We start from the raw sequence: 21,772 nt of genomic DNA on the forward strand, positions 1-21,772 counted from the left end.
TAGCAGTTAGCACCCTCGCCTTGCAGAGATGGCTCACCGGTTCAAATCCCAGCCAGGGTACTATCTGCACGGAAGGCTGGTGTACGGTTTGCTTGGTCCGGCGTTGTTGTTGCCGCTCGCTTTCACGCTGCATGTGCTTGTTACTGTATTAAACTGACGGACCAATTTTTACATCTTCTTGGAATCTAACCAGTGAACTCTGTGGGTTTCCCTTTTGGTACTGCTACCATGACATTGAGACCATTCAATGTACTAGATGCCGGCGAGTGTATGTGGGTATACATGGGGATTATAGTGGATGAGTTGTAACAGGGTGGCCATCCCATGTACCTTTTATTACTTTTAAGATAATTGATCCCCTATTAAATTTTGATATGATTTTTGTATATGAAATACTGTGTTGTGTATTGTTATGGTGATTTAGATCTGGCTTGTATGTCTTGCCATTTAGAATTTTCACTGCCACTATTGTGATTATTATACTATCTGCACGGAGTTTATATGTTCCTGTGTCTGCGTGGGTTTCCTCTCACATCCCAAAAAACATACAGATAAGTGATGCATATGACTATGGTAGGGATTATATTGTGAGCCCCCCTGAGGGACAGTTAAGAGAGAAAAGACAATATATACTCTGGCTGGCTACAGGGATGGGAGCGCTATTAAGGACGTGCGCGGGCAGAGGTAAGATATAATCTCTTACCCCCCCCCCCCCCCCCCCTGTTTTAAAAGAACAGGCAAATGTATGATTTCATGAGGGCAGCCATCTTTTTGGTTGAAAGGGGGTGACGGGGAGCATGAGACACAGTTCCAACTGTCCTGTGTGCTGATCACCCCTCCCAGTTGCTATGCAACATGAACAACAACCTAGGAAACCCCATCATGCTTTGCACAGCATCAGGGAAAAAAGCCCGGGCAGTTTTCTTAGATGGGGCAGAGCTTAAACTTTTGTGCAGCTAAAAATAAGGCTTATGTAAGAAAAACAAAGTTCTGATGCTGTGAAACTGTTAAAGAGAACCCGAGGTGTGTTTAAAGAATGTTATCTGCATACAGAGGCCGGATCTGCCTATACAGCCCAGCCTCTGTTGCTATCCCAAACCCCCCTAAGGTCCCCCTGCACTCTGCAATCCCTCATAAATCACAGCCCTGCTGTGAGGCTGTGTTTACATCTGTAGTGTCAGTCTCGGCTGCTCCCCCGCCTCTTGCATAGCTCCGGTCCCTGCCCCCGTCCCTTCCCTCCAATCAGCGGGGAGGGAAGGGACGCAGGCGGGGACCGAAGTTCTGCAGGAGGCGGAGAGAGCAGCAGACTGACACTATAGAGATAAACACAGCCAGCTCTGACAAGCTGTGTGTCAGCAGCATGGCTGTGCTTTATGAGGGATTGCAGAGTGCAGGGGGACCTTAGGGGGGTTTGGGATAGCAACAGAGGCTGGGCTGTATAGGCAGATCCAGCCTCTGTATGCAGATAACATTCTTCAAACCCACCTCGGGTTCTCTTTAAAGAAACACCAAGCCTTTTCAGTGCTGCTGAGTAGATTTTTAGTCTTGATGTTCACTTTAAGGTTCCCTTTAAGTATCCTAAAACTGGGATTTAGATCTATATGGGAGCAGATCCCCAATATTACAGAATTGGATTTTCTTTTTTACTTCACTTACTCTGTTTTCAACATTCAGATTCAAACAAATTCACATAAAGAGGTAATCAAGTTAAGATGCCTGCGGTGATAACTGTAGGTGGAGGCACCACAAAACCAGTCTTAGCACTGTACTTTATGGAATTCTTATAGCCAAATGCTAGTTGCATTAAGACTGGGATGGATGGTAATTTTAACACCTAAACAGGCACTACTGTGTCGATTGTTGCAACTCTGGTTTGATTTCCATATTCTAACCTGTAAAGACCTAGGCTGTACATACCGTACTCAGTATAATGTTTATAGAGTGGATAAACACCCCCCTCAAATACACTAGTGGAAGGGTTTGTATTATGGGCTCAGTGAGTTTGGTCCATTGAGATGTATATGGCCTGGTAATAATTTGTGTATTCTTTACAAACATCTTTTGTGAAGTAACATTATTTCTATGCAAACTATCAATTTCCTATTGGTGCCAACAAAACTACTTGATGTAGATTGTGATCTTCCTGTTCACAATATTGATGTAGGCCCTACAGGGAGACAGATGAAGGCCCATTGTAGGGAGACAAAATGTGACTTGCCTGGGGTACGAAAATGGCCAGAAACAGTCCTGATTAAAGAGGAGTTGTCAGCCGTACTATCTCTTAAAAAAAACAAACGCATAAATAAGTAGATAAATACTTGCTCTACTTACAGTATATAACATATGTATTGCACTGTCCACATTTTTATTTTAGTGATTTTTCTATAGTAAAAAAAAAAGAGAAAATCCTTGACTGTGTCTATCTTGAAGCCAATCCTGACATAATTTCCTCCTTACTCTGTCTGTATATCATTGCCCGCCTTCCTCCCAGTCTTCAGACACTCCCACCTAACTCTGCAGTAGAAAGTGCATTGTATCAGCATGATAAATATTGGCCAATCAGAGAGGAATAGAGGTGTGGGAGGGAAAAACAGCAGGGAGAGAGGCTTCAGCCAATCACGCTACATTAGTTATGTCTGAGGGGAAAGTAAAGAAGAAAACCCAGCATGCCCTGCAACTTCCTTTGTGGGGCAGATGTACCAAATAAGAGCCAGGGAAACTGGGGAATGTTGTTTTAGGAAGAAAAGTAAGAGTGATTTTTAACTTTAGGATTGCCTGGTTAGCATCTTTCTTACTGGTTTACCAGATTTTAAAAATAAAGAATTGATTTTTTTATTTTATGCCTGACAGTTACTTTAAGCCCCAAACTGAAGAACAATTTTTAAATTAATGTAATAAATAGACAATTACTGTATATACTGGAATATAAACCAATCAAGTATATACCCAGGTTCTTCGTTTTTCCTTCAATCACAGAAGCTTAAAGCACATCCGAGGTGAAAATAAACTGAGATAAACAATTGTATCTATCCTCCTCCATCTAAAAATGACTTTATTTTAGCTATCCCACAGTTTTATTTTATATTTAAATCTACTTTTTAAGTTTTTACTGTTACATGGCATCTTTTCAATGACACTTTCATTGAAGTATGCCAGAGCTAATTTTTCATCCTTTTTATTTCTTTCCTGCTCACAGAAGCCATTTTCTGCCAGGAAAGTGTTTTATGGTTGCAATTCCTTATCAGTGAAGGTCACGCTATAGTTTGACCTGGTACTGACCCAGACAGAAACTGTCACTCACATACCTGATTTATAACTTTCAGGCAGAGAAAGAAAAAAAGAAGCACAGCATAGGTGTGTGTGCGTGTGTGTGTGTGCGTGCGTGCGTGCACCACTGTACATACACATGCACATCTCATAATGTCACATGTCACCTCGGATGTCCTTTAAATTACTTTCATCACATGATGATTAAACATAAATTAATCTACTCTTTCACTGAGATTAAAGGATACCCGAAGTGACATGTGACATGATGAGATAGACATGTGTATGTACCGTGCCTAGCACACAAATAACTATGCTGTATTCCTTTTTTTTCTTTCTCTGCCTGAAAGAGTTAAATATCAGGTATGTAAGTGGCTGACTCAGTCCTTACTCAGACAGGAAGTGACTACAGTGTGACCCTCACTGATAAGAAATTCCCCTTTTTATCTCTTTCTTGCTCTCAGAAGCCATTTTCTGCTAGGAAAGTGTTTTATAGCTGGAATCTCTCATCAGTGAGGGTCACACTGTAGTCACTACCTGTCTGAGTCTGGACTGAGCCACTTACATACCTGATATTTAACTATTTCGGGTTTCCTTTAAAGTGACACTGAAGCGGGGAAAAAAATGATATAATGAATTGGTTGTGTAGTACGGATAATTAACCACTTCAGCCTACAGTGTCGTTTCAGCTTATGCATTTGAGAAACTTTAACCTCCCATTCACTTGCCAATAACTTTATCACTACTTATCACAATGAATTGATCTAGATCTTGTTTTTTCCACCACCAATTAGTTTTTCTTTGGGTGGTACATTTTGCTAAGAATTATTTCGAAAAAAATGGAAAAAAAATCATTTTTTCTCAGTTTTCAGCCATTATAGCTTTAAAATAATACATGTTACAGTGATTAATACCCACGTATTTTATTTGCCCATTTGTCCCGGTTATTACACCAGTTAAATGATGTCTCTATAACAATTACATAGTTACATAGTTATTTGGGTTGAAAAAAGACATATGTCCTTCGAGTTCAACCAGAGAACAAAGTGATCCAGAGGAAGGCGAAAAACTGTTACAAGGCATGGTCCAATTAGCCCCAAAAGGGAAAAAAAATCCTTCACGACTCCAGATGGCAATCAGATAAAATCCCTGGATCAACATCATTGGGCATTACCTAGTAATTGTAGCCATGGATGTCCTTCAACGCAAGGAAAGCATCAAAGCCCCCTTTAAATGTAGGTATAGAGTTTGCCATAACTACATCCTGTGCAATGCATTCCACATCTTAATCACTCTTACTGTAAAGAACCCTTTCCTAAATAAATGGCTAAAACGTTTTTCCTCCATGCGCAGAGCTTGTCCCCCTTTGAGAAAGCCTAGGGGCAAAAAGCTCATCCGCCAAGCTTTTATATTGCCCTCTGATGTATTTATACATGTTAATTAGATCCCCTGTAAGGCGTCTTTTCTCTAGACTAAATAAACCCAGTTTATCTAACCTTTCTTGGCGTCAATATTTTATTTGGAAATAAAGGTGCATTTTTAAAATTTGCATCCATCACTATTTACAAGCTTATAATTTAAAAAAATGTATAGTAATATACTCGCTCGACATGCATATTAAAAAAGTTCAGACCCTTAGGTAACTATGGGTTTGTTTGTTTTTTTGTAATTTTTTTTTTTAATTAAAAATTTTATTTTGGGTTTTTGAGTTGAGTAGGGAGGTAAACAGGTAATTTTAAATGTAATCGATTTGTGTATATTTAAAAAAAAAATGTATGTAGATGTAGTATTACTACAGTGATTTTTTTTATTTTTCATCCTGTAAGTGAGAGCTCTCGCTTACAGGAACTGAACGGGTGATGTGGGACATAGAGAAATTGCGGCTTTTCAGAGGGGGACATAGACCAATGAATGGGAACTGTATTCCCATTCATTGATCTCAGGGGCAGCGGTAGACGTCGGGAGGTAATCTGGATGGAGATATCCGTCCAGATAGACCTAAGTGGTTAATAGAACCTTAGTAGCAAAGAATATAATCTTGTTTTTATTTATATACGATCGATCGAAGGCGCAGAGCGCCGAAACGCGTAATGACGCTACAAGCACGTCTACAGTAAGCCACGCCCACCCTGCCAGAGACAAGCTACGGACACCACTGGACCGCACTGCTGGCCACAGTGTGAGAGCCAAAGTTCCTGGGGAGTTAAGCGGAAGGGCTTGCCGCTGATAAGCGAACTTATTTCACAAACCTTGTGAGTATAACTTTTAATTGCGAAATAAATTATTTTTATGATAATGCACTATGGAGCGCTCCATGTTTTTGTTTTAAAGTCACAACTTACAGACCATCCCACGTACCTCAGGAATGACAGTTTCCATTCCATACATAAAGAATACCCTAATTTAAAGCCAAGCCATAAACTGCAAACTGATCTGTTCTGACATAACAGATAAAAACAACCATCTGGAGTACTTTAACCACTTGCGTACCAGCAGTCTCTGGCCCCTTAAGTTAAAAATGTGTGGATCTGTCGCTCTCGCCGTTCACACCACTCACCTGTTGATGCAAGCCACTAACTCTGCCATCAATATGACGGCAGAGCTCTGTGAGCCGGTCAGGAGCAGCTGTGATTCCTGTGAGCCAATGTAGTGGCTGGATAGTGTACTGGTTAAGGTCTCTGCCTCTGATGTAGGAGTCCTGGGTTCAAATCCTGGCTCTTCCAATATTCATTAAGCCAGCACTTATTCAGTAAGGAGTTCTTGGGCAAGACTCCCTAACACTGCTACTGCCTACTGAGTGCGCTCTAGTGGCGGCCTCGCAAGCGCTTTGAGTCCAATAGGAGAAAAGCGCTATACAAAAAAAAGAAGAAATTATTATTATATTAGCGCTTTTGGGGCTTAAAGTCCTGCTCCTGTCCCACATGGTACTACACACATAGTGCTTGCCCACCCTCACTGGCACAAAGGGCAGGGCACCCTGCTATGTGACACTCCTGGCCAACCCTGAACATGCATCACCCCACTGTTTTCCTTAACATAGCTTTGGTGCTTATAGCATTTTTGCTATTACCCACTGAAGTCAGCGCTATTGACTTTAATGTATTTGTGAGAACCTTTCCATGAAATTTGCAAAGGGATTTCATTTTTTACTTAATTTTTTGTGATAATAATAATAATTCCTTTATTTGTATAGCCTTTTCTCCTGTCAGATTCAATACATTTGAATAGGAAGAGCTGAGATTTTAACACAGGTCTCCTACATCAGAGGCAGAGCCCTTAACCATACACAAAGGTAAGTTAACATTAGAGGTATTCCTGCTCATCTCTAATCAGGAGACCCGGATTCGAACCTCGACTCTTCCTGTTCAGTAAGCCAGTATCCTATTCAGTAAAGAGTTCTTGAGTAATGTCCCATACTCTCGGGCAACATTTCTGCCCTGTCGCTAGCACACGGGAGCGTGTGCGCGACAGGCCGGCGACTGCTCCTTGCCAGGTCCCTCCGCATACACACGGCGGAGGGACCTGGCAACTGATGAGGCGGAAGCTGTCGCTGAAGTCCCCCCCCCCCCCCCCCCCCCCCGCCGGAAGCGCAGGGTATTCCCTGCTGGTTGCTGTCGCTAGTCCGCATACTCACGCGGACTAGCGACAGTTGCGGCGGAGTTGCGGCGGCAACTGTCGCCGAGCGATTGACCGCGCCAATCGCCTGGCGATAGCAGCGACAAGCAACGGTTCGCGGTGCGCGCCCGTGCAACGCCTCATACTCACGGGCGACCTGTCGCCGCAACACGCGCGCGCCGCGTGTTGCAGCGACAATTGTAGCCCGTGAGTATGGGCCATAAGACTACATAACTCTGCTACTGCCTACTGAGCACACCCCTAGTGGCTGACTCAAGTGCTTCCATCAGGAAAAAAGCGCTAAACAATTTTTATTTATTTATACTTTAGACTTTGGTGTGGGCGAGGGGAGGGCATTGATATGTAGTGATGAAATTTCTTCTTCTTTTTGTAATCTTTCTGGTGTTTCTCTTTCCTACCTATATACGTTTGAGACAATAAATAGATGTCTTCAGCAAATACTAGATATTCCATTGTTTCTGTCAGGCCCCATTGTATTCCTCTTTTCTGTGGAACTCTTCTCATTACGCTGTTCAATACTAACCCCCTATGTTGCTTCAATGTAGTCAGACAACTTACCTTTGTGTAAAAGTCAGTTTTTGAAGCCATTGTAATGGCTTTTTGTTATTTGTCATAATTGGCTAATTGTTATTTTGGTAATGACAACATATTCATAGGAATTCCATAGTTTTCTATCTTGCTGCAAATGAATTTTTTATTAAGGGAATCAAAGGCTTGTTTGAAGTCTATAAATGTCAGCTACGGTGTTCATCTCCATTCTCCACTTTGCTCTGTAATTATTGTTATGGTGTTCATGAGATCGACACAGCTAACGATATTTGCAGAAGCCAGCCTGTTCCTTTGGGATTTTTAAATAAATTACATTTTTATCCTTGTCAATATTTTGTTTGGTATACTTAAGAAGGTAATGCCTCTTCAATTATTATAGTTCATTAGGTCACTTTTTTTCGGAATCTTAAAAATAATTCCTTCCATCTATTCTGCTGGTAAGTTTTTCCTTGGTTCTAATCCTCACCAAAATAGGATGTTATAAAATCAGTTGTTTCAGTATCTCTTTATAACATTTCTGGGCCAATATTGCCCACGCTTAGTTCCTTACGTTTCCTCATCTCGTCCAGCACAATTTGTTTTACTTCTGAAAGTGTTGGAGGTGATATAGTTATTTCTGACCCTTATTCTATGATTTTATTGCCATAAATGTTATCTGCATTTTGGTTCTCCCTTTGAGACAATAGTTCTGAAACAAAATTCTCTCCATCTTTCCAAATTTTGTAGCTTTGATGTTAGGATTTGCTAATGTTTTTTTCTTTTTTACTGGTTTGGATCTGATAAAATTTTTGTCTGTTTCCTAGTAATACCATAGATCTCCTTTGTCTCCTTTTAGCACAACCTCCTCTGCTCTTTGTGCTTGTTCATCTATCCAAAATCTTTGGTCTTTTCTTATTCCTTTCTTGACTTGTCTGTCCACTTTTTTATAGTCAGATTGTGCTTTTGATTTTTGTTGTCTTGTCTGGCTTTGATTTACTTTGTTTCTAAGTTGTTTCCTAGTCTGTGTCTTTTTCCATGTATCTTGGGCTCTCCATTCTTTCTTTTGGGGTTCTCTATGCTTGATGAAGAGTGCAGGAAATAGCCGGCAGTAAAATATCTGTAAATTTACAGATATTCTACTATTACCTCTCCCTACTCTCATCATAACACCCCAGTACCTAACCTTAACCCCCCCCCCCCCTCCCCCGGTGGGCAACTAACCTTAACCCCCCTCTATGGGCACCTAACCTTCATCCCCCTCCCCACGTCTAACCTTAACCCCTGGCATCTTGTTGAAAAGGGCGCCAACAGGTTGCTCCTCTCAACAGGACATGTCTTGAACCCTTTTTAACTGCTCCATTCTCTAAACCCAACACCTCTTTTCTAGCTTCTTGATAACAATTTTTGACATGATTCTAAGTTGTTCCAACATTCATTTCTTCTGGCAATTGAGCAAGTGCATGAAAACGGTTTCTCAACTCTAACTTAAACTCTTGCTTTTTATTTATGTCTTCCAGTTTTTGTAGGTCAAATTTCTTACCTCTTGATGGAAGCTTCTTCCGTGCTGCCAATATTTTGATTTGTACCTCTATCATAAGGTGATGGTTACTACCAATATCTGCGCCTCTTCTATTTTTTTAGATTTCTTAAGGATCTTTCTCATCAATTCATTTGGTTTCCTGTGTGATAGTCTGGGGATAGCCATGTAACGTTATGACATTTTTATGCATGAATAAAGATCCTCCAATAACGATATTATGGCTGGCACAAAAATTGACAAACCATTCTCCATTTTCATTTCTTCCCGTGCATGTCTTCCCATAACATTGTTTAGTCTTTCATTATCGTTTTCCAATTTTGGCATTCCTATCTCCTATTATTATTATTATCCCTGTCTTTATAATTCATTATTGTTTCATGTAATTGGTGGTAACATTCTTCCTTCTTTTGTATGTCTGATGAATTAGTTGGAGTATAGCACTTTTTAAAAATCACATTTCTCACCTGTGATTTAAAGCAGGCCTTCATCATTCCATCTGAGATACGTGTCGATTCCATAAAACTTTTCTTTGCATTTTTGTTAATGAGGAGCTCCAGTGTGTACCATTGTTTAACTGTACATTCACTACGTGGATAGACAAAGGACTTGACACCCACACGTGCATGGCAGACTAAACATAAGACATACAAAAAACAAGTACTGCACATAGAATTCACAGTTGGCGATAAGCTAACTAGAAAACAAAACCCCAGCGCATATATACACCACCATTCATAAACAATACAGCATTATTAAAGGATACGTGAGGCAAATGAAACTACTGTAGCTTTACTTACCTGGGGCTTCCTCCAGCCCCTAGGAGCCTCTGTGTCCTTCGCCACAGTTCTGCTGTCTGCCATTCTTCTGTAGTCCTATCCGTAGTGGCCGCTGACCCAGCATGTGCAAAAGCTGCCAACCGGTCTGGGTAGGTGGCCAGGATTACATAAGTACGGGAGACGGCGGGAATGTGGCAAAGGACACAGAGACTCCTAGAGGCTGGAGGAAACCTCAGGTAAGTAAAGCTACAGTAGTTTAATTTGCCTCATGTATCCTTTAAAGGACAACTGAAGTTAGAGGAATGTAGAGGCTGCCATAAAATGTATGTGAACTCACTGCCCATACAATTTTATGAGCATTTTCATGTCCCTGCATTTTAACAAATTATGTTTTTCTAACTCACTGCATGTAGTAGGTTTCTGGATAACATTTAAAGGGATACTGTAGGGGGTCGGGGGAAAATGAGCTGAACTTACCCGGAGCTTCTAATGGTCCCCCGCAGACATCCTGTGCCCGCGCAGCCGCTCACCGATGCTCCGGCCCCGCCTCCGGTTCACTTCTGGAATTTCTGACTTTAAAGTCAGAAAACCACTGCGCCTGCGTTGCCGTGTCCTCGATCCCGCTGATGTCATCAAGAGCGCACAGCGCAGGCCCAGTATGGTCTGTGTCTGCGCAGTACACTCCTGGTGACATCAGCGGGAGCGAGGACATGGCAACACAGGTGCAGTGGTTTTCTGACTTTAAAGTCAGAAATTCCAGAAGTGAACCGGAGGCGGGGCCGGAGCATTGGGGAGTGGCTGCGCCAACACAGGATGTCTGCGGGGGACCATTAGAAGCCCCGGGTAAGTTCAGCTCATTTTCCCCCGACCCCCCTACAGTATCCCTTTAAAGGCTAATTGGCACAAGCCTTTTAAGAGTTTATAATGTGTTTCCCTGGATCACCTGGGATATGTGAGTGTGCAGGGCAGAAAGATACTAAGGGCCCTTTTCCACCAGCGCGTTTGCGCTGGCTGAATCGCAAAAACGCAAACCGCTAGCGATTTTACAATCGCTACGGTTTGCTTTTTAACATAGGAATCGCGGTAGGTCATTTCCACTACCGCGATTCGTTTTTTACTTGATCGCGATCGCGCCGCGGAGCGACTTTTGCCGCGATTTTGCTATGCAGTGCATAGCATAGCAAAATCGCGGCCGCGAACGTCGGGGAATCGCCGCTAATTGCGATTCAGCAATCGCTAGCGTTCAGCGTGAACGCTAGCGATTGCTAGTGGAAAAGGGCCCTTAGTGTTTATTTTCAAAAACATTTTTTTTTATTATTCTGGCTGGACTTGGACGGATGTGAACCAAATTAACTATGTAACTGTGTGCACATTCTATGGACATATACCAATACAAATGTAAGTTACAGTGACATGCGGAAAATAATTTATAGTGCATTTACTTTGGTCCAAATGTACGTATTTTTACACATATTTTAAATGTACATGTAGTTTTTTTTTATGGCAATAGGCTCTATTCATAAAACTTCTCATAAATGATTTATCACCTAATTGACTAAAATAACCTTTCAGCACATTTACAAGCAAACTAATCACTCAAAGTAAGTTGTTCCTGATTAATTTCATTTCAATATTACATTTCTTACCTAAAATAATATTTTTGCTCTTTGGGAGCTTAAAATAGTAACATAGATAAGGTGAAAACAGGTAAAAAAGCTTTGTGAATCATGCCTAATGGCCTTTAGGATACAGATAACATATGTGGATTTATGTAATGCTGCGTTTATATGTAATATTTATATTTTTACTCCTTTGGATGAGCTGACTGACTGTAATCTAACCACCTTTGTATTAGCTGGATGTGTTAAAGATGGTCAATGATTTGCTAATTTTTCCAAGTTGATGCAAGTTTGGTTGCCATTTGTATTCAGATTGAAATTGGGCCAATCAAAATCAATTTCATTTGATGATTAATCCATTTTAAATCTGCATACAAATTGCAACCAAATTTGCATTGCCTCAGGGGAAAAAAAAGTCACTCAATTGATCAATTCTAGTGTTAGTTATAGTTGGAAGTTATATTGTAGTGTGTATCTTAACTACTTAAGGACCGCCTCACGCCAAGGGGCGTGACCACGGCAGGCAGCCCCAAGACCGCCTAGCGCCAATTGGCGTCAAATCCTGGGGCTGCCGTTTACAAGGGCAGGGCCGCGCACATGCCCGATCGTTCTCTGCCGCTTCACGGAGTTCCGTGAATAGCCTGCTAGCCGGCTAGAAGGCTGCTTGTAAACGTAAGGGGAAAGCAATCCCCTTTGTTTACAAGCATACAGCGCTGCCAGGGGCCGCAGCGCTGTACGAGAACGGCGATCCCCGGCCTCTGATTGGCCAGGGAGCGCCCTCCTCTCATAGGCTGATGCCTATGAGAGGTGGAACAGGACAGACGGACGGAAACAAAAATAAACAAAGCCTGCAGCGATCGGACCCCTCCGTCAGCATGTCCCCTTAGGGACAAAAAAGGAGGTGAGTCTGATCGCTGGGCACCTAAGCTGGGCTGTGCAGGAGTCTGAAAAGCCTGCACAGCCCAGCAATGCAAAAATGAGCCTGGTCTTTAGGGGGGGTTACCATTGCGGTCGTCAAGTGGTTAAAGTGAATTTCGTTGCAGAATTACTGTGCATGTTAACTCACTGCCCATACATTTTTATGGCACATTTCTGCGTTGTAAAGGATCACTATTATTCTTACTCACTGCATGCAGTACGTTTCTGAACATCGCACAGCTTCCTTTGAGATTGACCAAGCTTTTGAAATAGCATGCATGCAGTTTCCATTGCAGTATACAGATTATAATGCACACAGTCTGAATCCAGCCTTAGGGCTTGTTCACACTATCAGCGTTTGTTGATTTTTCTAAGCGCTGGCGATTTTGCATATCACTCTAAAAGTGTTGTGTAATGACTTCTAATGACAGGGTTCACATAAAAATAAGTAATGGGGGAGCGATCAGACCCCACCAGCCAGAAATCTCTGTTGATAGGGAGGAAAAGGGGTGTGTGTGTGTGTGGGGGGGGGGGGGGGTGTTTCGAGGGGTAGAATCACTTAAAGCTGCAGTGGCCCAATTTGATAAAAATGGCCTGGTCTTTAGGGGGTTTAAAGTGGATCCGAGATGAACTTTTACTCATTGCATAATTGTTCCTTTCCTATTGTTTATAGGGCATTCCTCAAGCCAAATTCTTTTTTGTTTTTGTTTGATACTCTTCCCTATAAACTGAACAGGCCTCGCCCACAGGTTTTCAGAGAGCCTTGGCAGTAGCAAGGGCTCATGGGAGCTCAGTCTGGGCAGGAGGAGGGGGAGGTATTACTAGCCAGAGATTTGAGGCAGAGGGGAAGAGGAGCGGAGATTAGTTTTTTTTTCAGAGGCTGAGTGCTTTGTGTAATGTTTACAAACAACATGGCTGCTGTCGTATCACAGGAAGAAATAATCATATTGTATTGAAACGGCTAGATTTGCTGTGTAAACTATCTAAACTTTAGATAAGATGTATAGACTAGTTACTTGTTATAGTTAGTTTTTCATCTTGGATCCGCTTTAACACCGCTGTCCTCAAGAGGTTAAATAGACATAATAATTATTGGTATACTCCACAGTGTTGCAACGTGTTTCACAGGTATAGTCCTGCTTCCTCAGGCAATAAAAATAGGGGAGCACACAACAGTTGAAGGTCCGGGTTTCACCAGGCGCCTCTGTCACAGTGGTGCCTGGTGCATCCCGGACCTTAGACTGTTGTGTGCTCCCCTATTTTTATTGCCTGAGGAAACGGGACTCTACCTGTGAACACTTTGTGGAGTATACCAATAAATATTATGTCTATTTAAATTGACCATTTTTGTGTTTGCTTATAGGAGATAAGTTCACCACTGCCTTCCAAGCATTTTTAACCCTTTTAACTCGTTTTATACTTCTGGCGCCTCGGTTTACAACGCTATTCTTCCATCCACCCTTGGTGGAGGGGGATACCCCCTTTTTTCCTCTCTACAGAGAGAGACTTCTTAATCATAAATGGGGACAGGTGAATCTTCTTACCTGCTTATACAGTGGTTGCCTTGGAGGTAACCCAGGTTTGTGAGTATACATTATTGTACTCTTTACATCATCCATTTACTGGTACATACTACACTATATTGGGCTCTGGAGGTCACTTCTTTTGTAACATACCATAACGTTATTGGCAGTTTTGTACCTGTTTTGGAAGCAGCGGGTGTGGGGGAGGGGGAATCGGCATCATTCCTCACTCCCTCCATGTGGGCCCCCCTCCTCTGTGTCCCTGCGTGGCTGGAGTACCGTCAGTGTAATTACTCACCCGATCGCTGGCTCCATGCCCATGTCCCATGCCAACAGCCATCCTCTCACTCTCCTCTCTACTTCCTTTATGACGCTTAGTAACTATGCGTCATACAGAGATCCAGAGAGGAGAAAGGAGCCTGCTGTCAGAGGGGACACCGCATTCCGCCAGCGATCGGGTGAGTTAACTACACACCGACCGCTGTGCTCCAGCCATGCAGAGGGGCCACAGGAGGGGGGGCCCATGTGGAGAGAGGGAGGATGATGCCGCCCCCCTCCCCATAGAGGCACCTATACCTGGCTACCTATACTGGCTGCATCTATACCTGGCTACCTGGACTGGGGCATTTATTCCTGGCTACCTATACTGCCTGCTCCTGTATCTGGCAATACCTGTATCGGCACCCTATACTGGCTGCACCTGTATCTGGCTACCTGTATTGGTATCCCATTTTTCCTGGAATAGGTGCGCCAATACATACAGTGGTTTGCAAAAGTATTCGGCTCCCTTGAAGTTTTCCACATTTTATCATATTACTGCCACAAACATGAGTCCATTTTATTGGATTTTTACGTGAAAGGCCAATACAAAGTGGTGTACACGTGAGAAGTGGAACGAAAATCATACATGATTCCAAACATTTAAAAAAAAAAAATAACTGCAAAGTGGGATGTGCGTAATTATTCAGCCCCCTGAGTCAATACTTTGTAGAACCAACTTTTGCTGCAATGAAGTGAAACGAAAATCATACATGATTCCAAACATTTTTTTTTTAAATAACTGCAAAGTGGGGTGTGCGTAATTATTCAGCCCGAGTCAATACTTTGTAGAACCACCTTTTGCTGCAATTACAGCTGCCAGTGTTTTAGGGTTTGAATTGTCTCTACCCAGCTTTGCACAGAGACTGAAATCCTTGCCCATTCTTCTTTGCAAAACCACTCCAGCTCAGTCAGACTAGATGGACAGCATTTGTGAACAGCAGTTTTCAGATCTTGCCACAGATTCTAGATTGGATTTAGATCTGGACTTTGACTGAGCCATTCTAACACATGGATATGTTTTTGTTTTAAACCATTCCATTGTTGCCCTGGCTTTATGTTTAGGGTTTTTGTCCTGCTGGAAGGTGAACCTCCTTCTTCCAAGATTGCCCTGTATTTGGCTCCATCCATCTTCCCATCAACTCTGACCAGCTTCCCTGTCCTTGCTGAAGAGAAGCACCCCCAGAGCATGATGCTGCCACCACCATATTTGACAGTGGGGATGGTGTGTTCAGAGTGATGTGCAGTGTTAGTTAGGTACACCCCACTTTGCAATTATTTATTTGTAAAAAATATTTGTAAAAAATGTTTGGAATCGTATGATTTTCTGATTTTTGTTTCAATATCACGTGGGATTCCAATAAAATTGATTCATGTTTGTGGCAGTAACATGACAAAATGTGGAAAACTTCAAGGGGGCCCGAATACTTTTGCAAACCACTGTATCTGGTATCGTTGGATTCAGCAGAATCAGGGCTTTTACAAACCGTAACATTTTAGCCACTAAATGTAATTCTTCTTTGAAAAAAAAAAACTGAAAAATATGTAATTTTTTATTTCTCCAGAAAAAATACAAAATTTTGTTTTAGTGTTCAAGCCCAATTCATTACAGAAAAAAAAAACCAATATATAATATGTCCTATTTCATGTGGGTTTTCTTGTCAATAATACTAAGTAAACCTAATGAGTGCAAAAAAACTGGCAGTAAATGTTCGCTTTAGGACAAATTGGCTGGGAGCTAAAGGGTTAACCACCTAACGACCGCCTTCAGCCGATGGGTGGCGGCAAAGGCTGGGCCTAAACGACTGCAATACGGCCATCGGCGGCGGGTCGTTATGTAGCTGCTGGCTGGGGATCGCGCGCTGTTATGCGCGCGCATCCTCCTGCAATAGGCTCCGCCCACCCGCGACGTCAACCCGCCGGCCAATCGGAAGCGCCGGTGGGTTGTTAACCCGACAATCGTCGCATAGGAAGCGTATAATACGCTTTGTAATGTATACAAAGCGTATTATACAGGCTGCCTCCTGCCCTGGTGGTCCCAGTGATCGAGGGACCACCAGGGCAGACTGCAGCCACCCTTATGTGCACCCAAGCACACTGATCTGCCCCCCCCTGCCCTCTAATCACCCGTAGCAGTCCTCAGACCCCCCCTGCCCACCCCCCAGACCCATGTTTGCACCCAATCACCCATCAATCACTCCCTGTCACTATCTATCAGCGCTATTTTGTACATTAGGTCCTAAACTGCCCCCTGGGGGCTCCTGATCACTCCCCACACCCTCAGATCCTCCCCAGACCCACCCCCCCTGTGTACTGTATACATCTATTCTCTCCACTAATCACCTGTCAATCACCCATCAATCACCTGTCAATCGCCCCCTGTCACTTACACTGCCCCCTGGGGGCTCCTGATCACCCCCCCCACACCCTCAGATCCTCCCCAGACCCCCCACCCCTCTGTGTACTGTATACATCTATCCTCCCCTGTAATCACCTGTCAATCACCCGTCAATCACCCGTCAATTCCCTGTCACTGCCACCCATCAGATCAGACCCTAACCTGCCTCATACGGGCATCTTATCACCCGCCCGCACCCTTAAGATCGCCCGCAGATCCTCCCTCAGATCACCTCCAAAGTGCATTGTTTACATCTGTTCTGCCATCTAATCACCAACTGATTACCCATCAATCACCCCCTGTCACTGCTACCCATCAGATCAGACCCCTATCTGCCCCTAGAGCACCCAATCACCCGCCCACATCCTCAGAACACCCTCAGACCCCAGCCCTGATCACCTCGCCAGTGCATTGCTTGCATCTATTCCCCCCTCTAATCACACCTTGAGACACCCATCAATCACCTCCTGTCACCCCCCTAGCACTCCTATCCATCAGATCAGGCCCAATACAACCTGTCATCTAAGAAGCCACCCTGCTTATGACCGGTTTCACAAAATTCGCCCCCTCATTGACCACCTGTCATCAAAATTTGCAGATGCTTATACCCCTGAACAGTCATTTTGAGGCATTTGGTTTCCAGACGGTTTTGGGCCCGTAAAATGCCAGGGCAGTATAGGAACCCCACAAGTGACCCCATTTTAGAAAAAAAAAAAGACACCCAAGGTATTCCGTTAGGTGTATGACGAGTTCATAGAAGATTTTATTTATTTGTCAAAAGTTAGCGGAAATTGATTTTTATTGCTTTTTTCACAAAGTGTCATTTTCCACTAACTTGTGACATAAAATAAAATCTTCTATGAACTCACCATACTACTAACGGAATACCTTGGGGTGTCTTCTTTCTAAAATGGGGTCACTTGTGGGGTTCCTATACTGCCCTGGCATTTTAGGGGCCCTAAACCATGAGGAGTAGTCTAGAAACCAAATGCCTCAAAATGACCTGTGTATAGGACGTTGGGCCCCTTAGCGAACCTAGGCTGCAAAAAAGTGTCACACATGTGGTATCGCCGTACTCAGGAGAAGCAGTATAATGTGTTTTGGAATGTATTTTTACACATACCCATGCTGGGTGGGAGAAATATCTCTGTAAATGATAATTTTTTTATTTATTTTTTACACACAATTGTCCATTTACAGAGATATTTCTCCCACCCAGCATGGGTATGTGTAAAAATACACCCCAAAACACATTATACTACTTCTCCTGAGTACGGCGATACCACATGTGTGACACTTTTTTTGCAGCCTAGGTGCGCTAAGGGGCCCAACGTCCTATTCACAGGTCATTTTGAGGCATTTGGTTTCTAGACTACTCCTCACGGTTTAGGGCCCCTAAAATGCCAGGGCAGTATAGGAACCCCACAAGTGACCCCATTTTAGAAAGAAGACACCCCAAGGTATTCCGTTAGTAGTATGGTGAGATCATAGAAGTTTTTATTTTTTTGTCACAAGTTAGGCTGGTTTCACACCAGGACGTTGCGTTTTAGGGGATGTTATGGTCGCATAACGTGCCCCTAACGCAACGCCTGGTGCTCTCTAAGGTGGACGTCAGAGTGAGCCGCGTTGTGCAGCTCACTCTGGCGTCCGTGATGCCGTGATGCGCACTCTTGGACGCATGCGGCATCACGTGGTCCCGCCCGGCCAATCGCCGCACAGAGCGGCCGCTCCAGGAAGTAAACACTGCACGTCACTGAGTGCAGTGAATATTAATTAGCCATGTGCTTGGCCGCTCTCTGCTCCTCCCCAACATTACTGCGCATGTCCAAGCAGTCTAACGCGGCTCTGCCGCTTACAAAGTACTGCATGCAATACGTTGTGTAATGGCGCAGCGTTACTGTGTAACGCAACGTGGGCACTGTGAACGGCCCATTGATTTTTCATTGCTGTGCGGTGGGGTGCGTTACAGGCTGCTCTAACGTGCGCCTGTAACGTCCCACTGTGAAACCAGCCTTAAGGTACTCATAGGACGTTGGGCCCCTTAGCGCAGTTAGGGTGAAAAAAAGTGCCACACGTGATATCACCGTACTCAGGAGAAGTAGTATAATGTGTTTTGGGGTGTATTTTTACACATACCCATGCTGCGCTAAGGGGCCCAAAGTCCAATGAGCACCTTTAGGCTCTACAGGTGTGCTTACAATTTAGCACCCCCCAAAATGCCAGGACAGTAAACACACCCCCACAAATGACCCCATTTTGGAAAGTAGACACTTTAAGGTATTCAGAGAGGGGCATGGTGAGTCCGTGGCAGATTTCTTTTTTTTTTTTTTCACAAGTTAGCAGAAATGGAAACTTTTTGTTTTTTCATCTCAAAGTGTCATTTTCCGCTAACTTGTGACAAAAAATAAAATCTTCTATGAACTCACCATGCCTCTCAGTAAATACTTTGGGATGTCTTCTTTCCAAAATGGGGTCATTTGGGGGGTATTTATACTATCCTGGAATTTTAGCACCTCATGAAACATGACAGGTGCTCAGAAAAGTCAGAGATGCTTCAAAATGGGAAAATTCACTTTTTTGCACCGTAGTTTGTAAACGCTATAACTTTTACCCAAACCAATAAATATACACTGAATGTTTTTTTTTTTTATCTTTTTTTTTTTTTTTATCAAAGACATGTAGCACAATAAATTTGGACAAAAATGTATACAGAAATGTTACTTTATTTGACAAATTTTATCACAGAAAGTTAAAAAAAATCATTTTTTTGACAAAATTCATGTCTTTTTTTGATATAATAAAAACTAAAAATCGCAGCAGCAATCAAATAGCACCAAAAGAAAGCTGTATTAGTGACAAGAAAAGGAGGGAAAATTCATTTAGATAGTAGGTTGTATGACCGAGCAATAAACCAATAAAGCTGCAGTGGTCTGAATGGAAAAAAAGGCTCTGCTCCTAACCACCCTGGCGTTCTGATTAAATCGCCAGGGTGGCTGCGGGAGGGTTTTTTTTAAATAAAAAAAAAACTATTTCATGCAGCCAACTGAAAGTTGGCTGCATGAAAGCCCACTAGAGGGCGCTCCGGAGGCGTTCTTCCGATCGCCTCCGGCGCCCAGAATAAACAAGGAAGGCCGCAATGAGCGGCCTTCCTTGTTTTGCTTACATCGTCGCCATAGCGACGAGCGGAGTGACGTCATCGACGTCAGCCGACGTCCTGACGTCAGCCGCCTCCGATCCAGCCCTTAGCGCTGGCCGGAACTTTTTGTTCCGGCTACGCTGGGCTCAGGCGGCTGGGGGGACCCTCTTTCGCCGCTGCTCGCGGCGGATCGCCGCAGAGCGGCGGCGATCAGGCAGCACACGCGGCTGGCAAAGTGCCGGCTGCGTGTGCTGCTTTTTATTTGACGAAAATCGACCCAGCAGGGCCTGAGCGGCAGCCTCTGGCGGTGTTGGACGAGCTGAGCTCGTCCAGACCGCTCAGCAGGTTAAGGGGCGAAAAGACTGTGGTCATTAAGTGGTTAAAGAGACTCTGAAGCGAGAATAAATCTCGCTTCAGAGCTCATAGTTAGCAGGGGCATGTGTGCCCCTGCTAAACCGCCGCTATCCCGCGGCTAAACGAGGGTCCCTGACCCCCCGAAATCCCCTCCGAGCAGCGGGGGATCTCTTCCGGATTGAGGCAGGGCTAACCGCCGCAGCCCTGCCCCACGCGCGTCTGTCAGCATTTATCTCCGCCTCTCCCCGCCCTTCTCAGTCTTCCTTCACTGAGAGGGGCGGGGGAGAGGCGGCGATGCGCCGCTGATAGACGCGACTGGAGGCAGGGCTGCAGCCGTTAGCCCTGCCTCCAGGAGCAGCAAAATCTACGACCAATTTGGATGTTGATTTTCCGTGGGGGGGGGGGGAGGGGGCGGGTTGGGGGTGAAGGGACCCCCGTTTAGCCGCGGGATAGCGGCGTTTTAGCAGGGGCACACGTGCCCCTGCTAACTATGAGCTCTGAAGCGAGAATTATTCTCGCTTCAGTTTCTCTTTAAGGCTGGTTTCAGACTATGTGTATACTGCAATGGACACTGCAGTGCACGTTATCCAGAAAATTACACATGCAGTGAGTTGGAATAACGTGATCAGTCACAACGTAGAAGTATGCCCATAGGATTGTAAATTAGGTGCTAGAAGAACATCTTAATTTCACTCTAATAATGCCTCTCCGAGTAATAACTTTTGATAGAAAGTTTTAGCCACAGAGAGAATATATCACTATAATTTTGTCAAAATTGACTCTTGGGGGCTAATTTACTATGCCATATCTGGGCCTAAAATCTTTAGTTTGTTATCCTACTAAATTCTTAGATTTATAAAATAAATAAAAATAAGTTTAAGTTGCTAACAACATGCATACAGCCTGTTTCAGACTTTCTGGTCCTCATCAGTGCATGGTTAGGATTGATATGGCCCTGTGGCTAAGCTATAGTTTTTTTTTAAAGGAACAAAAAAATGTTCATAAATCGGCTGTACATCTTATTTATAATATTTCAAACACTTTACACTGCATCACTGTAATTGTTCTTTTTCCCACCATCAGACCCAGCATTATTTCCTGCTATGTTTTCTACTCAAGTTCCTTCCTTCTGCCCTCTGCTGTCAGGCATGTTTCTGGTTCTCACTGCACAGTTTTTGTGAGGTTTCCTCACATAGTAATACCACCAACTGCTCTAGGATCCCAGTAAACAGGTACAGAATGACTCAAAACAGCTGGACATTATATCATCGAATCAGGAAAATTGGGCGCAGGAGCACCGCCATAGACACCTATTATAAAAGTCGAGAATAGCGGCAAAGAAAGGCAATCTGGGCGCACATCGGGGGGGGGGGGGTGTTTGGGGCTATTGGTGCCGAAACTTACCTTCTTTACCGCATATTGCGTATTTTTAGCGACTGTGATTTGAAATATCACCACAGGGGCTTGCGGGGACATGCAAATAGCGGCAATGCATTTCTGCAATGGAATGCCACTATGCAGTGCCGCTATTTGCATTTTTGCAAGCATTTTCCCAATACAATGCTGCTATTCCAAAATGCAGTGCCGCCATTAGCATTTCCGCTAGCCCCGGCGCCCGTGATTATTTCAAATTACTACCATTACTCAGGCGCCTCTAGGCGGCAAAATATACTTTGATTTCTGCATATCGCGGCTTTGCAGTAGAGAAGGGAGGAAAGCTTTAGTGGGGATTTAGGGTTAGGAACCACCGTGGGAGTTC

The 21,772-nt window shown here is 43.7% G+C and overlaps 1 protein-coding gene across 3 annotated transcripts in view; it reads left to right on the forward strand.

Annotated features, from left to right (window-relative positions):
* The window catches only part of TMEM94 (transmembrane protein 94), a 264,228-nt gene that overhangs the window by 199,417 nt on the left and 43,039 nt on the right, over positions 1–21,772 (forward strand). For 2 of the 3 annotated variants that reach the window (XM_068263426.1, XM_068263427.1), the window contains exon 28: positions 21,097–21,245. In XM_068263426.1, the coding sequence (XP_068119527.1) occupies positions 21,097–21,245 (149 nt within the window). Of the gene's footprint in view, positions 1–8,948; positions 9,030–21,096; positions 21,246–21,772 lie in introns of those variants that run through there. The other variant, XR_011025302.1, reaches the window with a different exon arrangement.

This window comes from Hyperolius riggenbachi, chromosome 12, assembly GCF_040937935.1.
Source record: "Hyperolius riggenbachi isolate aHypRig1 chromosome 12, aHypRig1.pri, whole genome shotgun sequence".
Taxonomy (NCBI): domain Eukaryota; kingdom Metazoa; phylum Chordata; class Amphibia; order Anura; family Hyperoliidae; genus Hyperolius; species Hyperolius riggenbachi.